Source organism: Arvicanthis niloticus, chromosome 23 (genome assembly GCF_011762505.2).
Source record: "Arvicanthis niloticus isolate mArvNil1 chromosome 23, mArvNil1.pat.X, whole genome shotgun sequence".
Taxonomy (NCBI): domain Eukaryota; kingdom Metazoa; phylum Chordata; class Mammalia; order Rodentia; family Muridae; genus Arvicanthis; species Arvicanthis niloticus.
The window spans coordinates 30182555-30191910 of NC_133430.1; the positions used below are offsets into that span (position 1 = coordinate 30182555).

Genomic DNA, 9356 nt, shown 5'->3' on the forward strand with positions numbered 1-9356 from the left:
TAATTTTCTGAGTTCTCTGTAGACTCTGGATATTAATCAGATGACTAGCTAGCAGACTTCCTCCCATCCTAGAGGCTCTCTTTATTCTGGTAATTATTTCCTTTGCTGTGTAGCAGCTTTTTTATTTCATGCAATCGTATTTGTCAAGTCTTAGAATTATTTCCAGTTCTCCAAAGTCCACTGGTTCCTATCTGTCCCCAGATACTTATATGGCCTCAGACCCTTTCTCCTTTGCCAGACCCACACCTGACCAATGGGCATGAGGTGAGGAGGCTTTGAAAACCCCCAGGGCTACTGGAGAAAGCGACACTGGATCATCTCCCTACTCTCTCTGGGTGACACTCCCTCATCCCACCCTAGACATTTGTAACAAACTGAGATATATGCAACACTACAATCTCTAGAATGCATTACAAAGTGGGATTTTTTTTTTGTCTGCCCATGCAATACTAAACTGTCTGCTTGGAGGCTCAACTTCCCAGAACTCAATACCTGTGGCTGCCTCCTATACACAATATAAAACACACAGAGAGAACCAGACTTCCCCATCCAAGTATACTCCAAACAGAAAACTCAGTTGTAGGTTGAAAGTGAAGGAAAGAGCAACATGCCACCTGGAAAGTTCAAGTCATGTTTGCATTTCTGAAGCCAGGACTGCCTGGGGAGAAGAGCCACAGGGCAGACTGACATACTATATTCCGCAGTATACCAGCCTAAAACAGAGGAAACCTTGATGACAGGCCAGCTCTCGAGTCCTGATGATGTTAGTATACAAATGGTTCATTTTCCTGATGCTTTAAGCTTTTATTCCATTTGTTTCATTGACTGATTGTGCGTGTGTGTAGTGAGAGGAGGTTTGTAGGGGACTGGTTCTCTCCTTCCACCTCATGGGTCCTACAGACTGAATCACATCGTCCGTCAGGCTTAACGGGAAGCAGCTTCACCCTCTGAGGCATCTTGTTGACCCAAATGTTTAATTTTTTCTAAGTATTCTAGTAGGCAGTGGAACAGTCTCTTAGATGCCTTTTAAGATATGAGTTCACAGTAGCAGGTAGACTAAGCATCAGAGTCTTCCATGTCAGGGTCCTTAGAAGTGTTCCAGTTTATGTTCTTCAGAATGCTATGGGTTTACCATTTAGCTCTGCATTTCCTAACAAAGTCCTCTCTGGGAGGGAGAAACTAAGGGATAGACCTTCAAATACAGTCATCTCACATGTGCCTCCAGAGGTGTTTTCCAGCTCTTTCTAAGGATTCACCAGAAGAACCAGACTAAGCCTGTATAAGCAGTGTCTGCTAGCCTTCTAATACCTTTCAGGGAATGTTGCCAACTGCAGAAAAGGTAAGCATGCTCTTAGTCGGCACCTCTGTTTACAGACAAGCAGAACGTTCCAACACTACAGATATTCTTTCCACTGCCCCAGTAACCCCTGATTAATGACCTCCACTTGCAAAGGAGACTACTTACCTTAACCATGAAATAATGAAGGCTATTGATCCAACAAGCTACTGCTATAGAGTGTTATTGATCACCCAATCTTTGGTTAAAATGATCCTCATTTAGCAATTTCACTGTCACAAACACCTGGAGCAAAGCACACTGGTAATTAAAGAGTTTGGGGCAGTTAAAGTGAGAGGTGATGGACAGAGATTTCAGCTTTCTCCCATTTATTCTTGCTTCTGAGCTATTGTTTGTGTCAGAAGGGATATTGATTTTCTATAAAAATAAGAAAACAAGAGGCACCAAGGGGCTGCAGAAGGTCAGCTTGGGCTGGGGAAGGAGGGGACAGGTCTAGCACTCCATCTCTGTCACTTGCCTTCCAGGACAAGGGAATATTTTCTTTCCTGTGAGACTGGCCTCTAATACATCACCTGAGGAAGGCTCCTGATGTGACTTTGGGCCACCACCCGACCAATTTTCTCATAACAGAACTAAACTCTACTCAAGAGGAACAAACACTGTGCTCCTCAAGAGCAGAGCAATCGGCTGAGTTCATCACCTAATGGAGAAGTGACTCTCAGAGGATCTGAATGGAGAGGGCCAGGGACTAACTTCACAGGATTTGCTAAATCTCAGAGCATTTGCTCCCATACATACACAGAAGAACATTTCAGTAATAACTTGATCTTTACGTAGCATAAATAAAGCGACTATATTGTACCCATTTCTACATCCTCATTATTCTTGACTAGAACACAACTGAATGAAGAACAGAGAGAAAAACAAGAAGAAATAGTGGCAAGGCTTAAAGCTGTTGGCAATTTACAGTTGTTAGTAATAAGTGAATTTAAGTAAACTAGAAATAAAGCCAAATTAAGATATACATTTCCAAATCCAAAACATCTAACACACAGTTTCTTAAAACACTATCCATAGACTAGGCTAAGATTAATGATCAACTTCTCATGTCAGTAATTTTACAGGGTAGATCAAGATTAGCAATCTTAGAAGGCTGCTAGTGAGAGCCCTCAACATGACTGAAGGAAAGTAAAATCCAACACTTTGTTCTCTATGTGACTAAACCATAGCACCGCCAAGCAGCAACAGTAAAGAATGACCACTCAGGGAGTCTTCAAAGTACTTCTTTTAAAACAGGAGGTACAAACATTTTGACATAACCAACTCACCAAATATTTGTATATTTGTAATATACAAATCATCACTATTTTCTACTTGCAGTTTAATGTTAGCCCTGTTTATACAATACGCTTAAGGACTGGGAGTGGGGCTGGGGGTGAGGCTCAGTGTCAGACTACCTGGCCAGCAAGTTCGAAGCTCTGAGTTCAATTCCCAACACCAAAGCAAAACAAAAGTCAGGCCACATGTCTGGTAATTCCAGCATTTAGAAAGCTGAGGCAGGAGGATTGCAAGTTGAAGGCCATCCTGAGTTAAAGGTCCTAGTCCAAATAATGAGACAGTGCCTCCTCTGCTTGGCACTAGCATTTCAGCCCCTCCTGCCCCAGCATGGGACTCCTGGGAAACTTTAATTCTTTAGGATCCATTGTTTTAACAATCTTAACAGTGGACACTGAGAGCACAAGGGTAGTTCTTTAAGGCAGGTTTTGTGTGTGTGTGTGTGTGTGTGTGTGTGTGTGTGTGTGTGTGTGTGTGTGTGTGTAGAGAGTATTGGATTATAGGTGCAAGCCACCCAATGTAGGTATTGAGAACTGATCTTGTCCTTTTGAAAACAAGTGCTCTTAACTGCTGAGCCCTTCATCCAGCCTCCGCATGAGGGTATCTTTTTAGAACATCCTTCCCAGCCATGGTTCACACAGAACCAATATCGCACTAGCACTCCACCCATTGTTTCTTCACAGTGACAAGGACTTTGCCATCCCTATCACTGTAAGGCTCTGAAGTCCTGGCCAGGAAGGGAGCCCACAAGGGAGAACCAGGTCTCCTCAATGTGAAAACAAGAATTTCACAAGAACTCTTCTCGACTTCAGTGTCTCCAGGCAAGAACTGAGAGCCTGACAGCCTAGGTGGGCCACATACACTGTAACTTCAGTTTAAGAAGAAACTCTGGGAAAGAAAAAGACAGAAGTAACATTCCAAGGGCCTATTTTAATTCCCCATTCTCAACTCTAAGAATATAAGATGTCTATGCTTAATCTTGAATTCATCTTGAATGTCTCAACAGAAGGTTTATTATAAAGAGCTACACGTTAGTTAAGTAATTCTTGTTTGGTTAAAAATAGTATGATTATGGAAGAAGAGTGCTGAAATAATCTAAATATACATATAAATTGGATAAATAGGCCTTAGAAAGAATCAAGCTTAGAAGAAAATTATGAGTCGAACTGTAACACAGCTAAATATGCTGGCTAAATATACAGTTAGTAAAAAAAGAAAAAAGTTTTAAAGTTAAATTAAAAAACATTCAGAAAAAGAGGAAGCATACAGACCTACAACAGTCTCACCTCCGCATACCTAAGCTTTATGTCTTTGGGGTGCAAACCTTAAAAGAATAAGGTCCTAAGAAAGGTTCCTTGCTTTACAGCTGTAAAACATAACAGGCAACAAAACCTGGTGAAATATGAGCCTGGAAGTCAGGTTTGCCTCTCAGTTTGGACACGAGGTGACCCTCCCAAATTAACCAAACTCTAAACCTAGTTTCCTCTTCTAGAAATACAAATAATGAGGTTCCACCATCCATAGAACTGTAAGCATTAAATCTGAATACCCAGCAGACATACAGCTCAGTGCCTACCAGAGGACCTAGCAAACCGGCAGTCCTCAACCCACCTAAAGGCCACCTCTGGCAGTGGCTACAAGGAAGGGGCGTAGCAACATGGCAGAGCTGCTAGGCATCCTACAGTGTGCCACAAGGCACTGCCCCAGCCACAAAAGGCATCATCATTGAGAGCTCACATATTAAAGTATCAAGCTACCAAAGATCCACGTTTTCAGGAGATCTGACGTGGAGACAAGTGAGTTACCAAAATTACACTGACATTTTCAACATGCAGCCATCAGATCCCATGTTAAAGGGACTCGCTGTCACTTTCAATCCCCACTCTAGATGCATACAACTTAAACGTCTGCCATAGACACTCAAGGACTGGTAAGATGGCTTGGAGAATAGGTGAAGGTACCTGTTGCCAAGCCTGATGATCTGAGTTTGATCACACACATACATAAATGGGGGGGGGGGGGGGGGGGGAGTGTGACTGACTCAAGAAGCTGAGGAGCTGACTCAGTGGGTAAGGTGCTTACTGAGCAACCATGAGGACTTGACATCCACATGAAATTCAGGCACAGCAGTGCACCTCTGTAATCTTACTGTGAGAGCCGAGACAGGTGGATTCCCAGAACTCATTGACCACCTAGTTAAGCCAATCGGTGAGTTCTGGGTTCAGTGGCAGACTATTCCCCAAAATAAGGTGACAAGTGACAGAGGAAGACAAACACCATCTACCTTGGGCCTCCACAAGCACCTGTGCACACTTACAAATACACACAAAGAAAATGCACTCAATATCATCGAAGCATAACTAGCAGAGAACAGAATTATAGCTCCAAAATATATAAAGGCACGATTCTTAAAAGACCAAACAGCCTGCATTCATTTACAGTCTGCCTAGACCTGGCACCTTCATGGCTTCTCTGCCACAACTGTCAGTGCCAGCCCTTGATGGTACCTTGGTTCTAAATAACAGTATCTTTGTATGAATTGCATGGTATAAAGCACAGCAGATCATTTTTTAAAACAAATTCTTGGTTATGCACTTCGAGGTACATGTCTGAAATTATTTTTAGGATCAAATTATTTCTGTTACACACAGCCTTAACATAGCAAAACAGAGATTGATGAAGGACACTTTGCAAAGCAGAGATCAACTACCAACCGACTTACAGAGGGCTGCCAAGGCCCTTCTGGCAGGGATAGTTTAAAAGAGTGGAACTATTCAGAGGCTGCAGGTTGGCACTTTGGGTACATGAGCCATAGAAACCCTCGCTTTAGGAAGGGAGAGCTCACCATTCCGACATGTTCTCGTCAGAGCCGTGTTTCTGTTCCTCTGCTTCACACTCCATCCTCTCTTTCCTTCCTGTTTTGCTTAGGAAAGTCCGACTTTCTGCTGCTTCACACAGCCCGTGGCCAGATGAGGTCCAGGGGGTATTCTCCTTCCAGCGGGATAAACGCTGCTTCTTGGCAGACTTGAACCTGCATCCTCTCTCATAGCTCCAATCTGACACCTTCAGCTTCTGCTGAAGACTGGCAGCCACCTCGGATGTCACTCTCTTCACCTTCCGCCGGCGCCTGAGCGGTCGACAAGGTGCATTTTCCGTAAAGGAGTCAGATTCATGCCATGAGTGCTGCTTACCCCTAATGATGGCGCTGAGAGCTGGGTGCCGTTTGGCCACCACTGTGTCATCAGAGTCACTTAAGTTGGTGAGCGGCGCCACTTCTCGACAGTCCTTGGTGGCCTCATCCAGACTTGACTCAGAGGCCTCGCTGAAGCAGCAGGCGTGCTCTGCCAGATGAGTAAAGTCAGAACGGCGCTTCCGGCCTCGGCGCTTCCGAAGCTGCCGCCTCTGCTGTCTGGGGCTCAGGGCCATCTCTTCCCACAGCTCACCAAGCTTGTTCTGCTCAGATGTCTGCTCCAAGGCTGAGGCTAAGTCATGCGCCAGCTCATCCATGAGGCCACATCTGCCAAATTAAAAAGAAATGCTTGAAAAGACCTGCTGTTTTCCCAGTAATTTTATAAAGCACATAATTGTGGCTCCCTGCCTAGCTATAGAAAATAGACTTCTTTCATCCACTACTCTTTCTGCCATCATGCACCACAAAAACAGGTGTCCGGCCATTGCTAAGTCTTGAAATCAACATATCCGGTAGCTCACCAGATGACAACTGGGACATTAGCAAGAATAAACAAACTGAGCTTCCTCCTTTCTGCAATTAAATGTATCCCTTGGTAGCCTAATCATGAGAAAGTGTCTCACCAGAGAAGAAAAGCAGTCCCCACAATGCATCACTATGGTAGAGCCAAGGGAACACCAGACACCATCCACACAACGGAGGGCCACACTGCCGTCTGGGATACCTGCTACAAAGGCTGTGGTAGTGAGGAGAGAAAGAGCTGAGCGGCACCTATGAGGAAGACTCTACAATGGTCATCGTCACAGAACCTGTGGTGAGCCAAGTAGGTACTCAGAATAGGAAAAAAGAAAGCCCACGTCCGGTAACTACCATGGTACCAACTGCCACCTGAAAGTTACTAGAAACAGACTGCTATAGAGTATGACACTGATTTGGTGGTGGTGTTAGTAGTAGAAGGGGTAGTAGTACAGTGTAGGACTTTTCCTGCTCACCCCAATTATGTGCTTTAGTGCCAATCACATAAGAGAAGGACATAAATGAGACTAAAATGGAGGCACAGCGTAAGATCTCTACGATATCTGGCTAAGAGAAGCAACCCTTTCAAGGCATGCGTAGTAGAGGCAATTTTCAAATTTTCGCTTTTCAAAAGAAACTATCTTCTGTACAACACCTAAATTTTGTATGCTAAAAAATAGCACTTTCTCCCCAGCTCTTGTTAAGCCCAAAATACATCTTGCCCATAGCTGGAGCTTAAAGCTAAACTCGGCCCATATTTCCCTCCATGCAATTTACATTTTGCAAGGGGTTTTCTAAAAAAGTAATTCTCACAGGGCCCCCATGTCAACAAATACAAAAGCAGGAAAAGTCTTCTGGCTTATGTGTCACACTTGTGAGAGCAATGGAGCCACCTAGCTCCAAAACCACCACTCAAACTTCCTCAAAGTGTCAAAAGCCTTAAATATAGAAAGACCAGGGCTGTGGTTTGGAAGACAACTGTCCCTAAGCCCAAAGCTTATAAACAAGTGAGAATAACATTTCTAAGTTTCTAATAAAGAATCACAGCTTTGAAACTCAGAACTGTACAAACTTTAACGCGAGACGAGTGTACTTAAACAACGTGTTGTCAAAAGCTGACATAGAATTCTTCCACGTCTCAAAGGAGACAAGACAGAGAACCCTGGTGTGCCCACACCTCCAGTCTCACTCTCAGGAGCACATCCTAGAGACCCTGGTCTGAGTCATAGGACGCTGGTGGACCGTAAAGCAGCGAGCCAACCTCCGGGTCAGAGTGACGGGAGGTAGGGGAGACAGGAGTCAACTTCTCCCCCTAGACTGGGGGTCAGCTGTCTGGGGCAGAAACTGTCTCAAATCTCATCCTGGTGACTGCATTCGCTCTGTGATGGTGGGGAGAGAGGTATCACAGCACCACCATAGAGATGAAAAAAGCCATGTTTTGGAGGACTCTCCACCATGCCCAGCCCGTCCTCAAGGGCTAGGGAGACCCTGGCTAGGGACACCAAGCCTGAGCTCTCGCTGTCGCCCACCGAAGAGACAGTCAGAGTGGAGGGGACTGTCGCCAAGGAGGCGGCCCGACCCTCAGAGCCCAGGCTGGGAAGACGCGCCTAGGGCAGCCAGGCCCCGCCACCCTCGGTCACTCGTCGTAGCCCCGTGGTGCCCTCGGTCGTCCTGCCAGAACCCGGAGGCCCCGATCCCGCCCCGGACTGGCCCAGCCTCGCCGCCACCCTTCCCCTCACCGGCTGCCGCAGTCGCTTGCACCCGGCGCCGCCTTCGGGGCCGTAGCTCCCAGCCTGGGTTTCCCTCTCTGACCTCATTTCCGGTCTGGGCCTAAGAGGTGGAGCTGAAATGGTAAGGGAGGGGCGGACTGCAAGAAAGGACGAGCGCCCGCCCTCACTTCCGCCCTACGACGCGCCCACTTCCGCTCCACGATGGGCGGGGCCACCGGGAAACTAGGAAGTGGTGCCTGGAAGCAAGGAAGGACAGTATGGGCTAGAACGGAGTGAGAAGCCCCTTAGGCCTGAGTGAGACAAGGCCTCTCCCTTAGGGTGCTCACGTTAAGAAGTGGGTCATCTGCCGTCGCATTAAGTTACTCATGATATTAAAAGTGTATGTGGCTTGAGCAAAAAGCAAGTCATACTATATTATAACTCAAAGCATAAAAGCAATATTAATTCCATATTAAGTGGTTATTGATATTCCATATTCAGTAAGTGGAAAAGAGATACATTTTCCTGTAGAAGACATAGGCTCTCTTGGAGCATAACCGGTTTCCTCTTAAGCATTTTGAACTATGCATAGTAGCTTCCTTCCTAATAATGCTGTATCAGGAGTCACTTTACACTGGAGAAGCTGGCCAGCCTGGTCTACAGAGTTTGTTCCAGGACAATTAGGACTACACAGAGAAATCCTGTGTTTAAAAAAAAAAAAAAAAAAAAAAAAAAAAAAAAAAAAAAAAAAAAGCAAACAAAACAAAGAAAGAAATTATACTGCATATGGTTAAGAACTAGCCTACAGAACACCTCACCAGTATTCCTCAAAACTGTTAAGGGCATTGTATTAGTCAGGTGTAGTCCAACTCCCCGACAATGATCAGCTGTGAATTGGAAGTCCAAGAAGCTAGTAGTTGCTCAGCCCCACGAGGCTTGTTGTTTCCGCTGGTCTTCTTTAGAAGCAGATTCCCAACAGATGTGGTGGTAAGTAAATGCAAACAGCGAAGAAGAGCAAATCTTCCTTCTCCCAATGTCCTTATGGAGGTCTCCAGCAGTCCGTTTGGTCCTGATTGTTAGTATTCGGTCTAAACTCCACCTCCACAGTTACCTGGCAACAGCCAGGTATGCTCCTCCCCACAGTTACCTGGCAACCGCCAGGTAGGCCTGGCCCACTATAAAAGGGGCTGCTTGCCTCCTCCTCTTACTCTTATTCTCTTACTCTCTTACCCTCTCTCTCTTACTCTCTTGCCTCTCTGTCCCCTCCCCCCCCTTCCTCTCTCTCCACGTGGTCATGGCCGGCCTCTAC

General features: G+C 45.6%; 1 protein-coding gene across 10 annotated transcripts in view; it reads right to left on the reverse strand.

Annotated features, from left to right (window-relative positions):
• Gpatch2l (G-patch domain containing 2 like) overlaps window positions 1-9145 on the reverse strand; it is a 47935-nt gene extending 38790 nt beyond the window's left edge. For 7 of the 10 annotated variants that reach the window (XR_013106685.1, XR_013106684.1, XM_076921601.1 and 4 more), the window contains exons 1-2: window positions 8078-8223; window positions 5478-6149 (exon numbers count right to left, since the gene is read on the reverse strand). Coding sequence is in view for 8 of the 10 variants with exons in the window: in XM_076921601.1 (XP_076777716.1) it covers window positions 5478-6139 (662 nt within the window). In the remaining 2 variants the exon portion in view is untranslated. Of the gene's footprint in view, window positions 1-5477; window positions 6150-6445; window positions 6579-8077; window positions 8224-8865 lie in introns of those variants that run through there. The other 3 variants (XM_076921599.1, XM_076921596.1, XM_076921597.1) reach the window with 3 other exon arrangements.
• Between the last annotated feature and the right edge of the window lie 211 nt (window positions 9146-9356).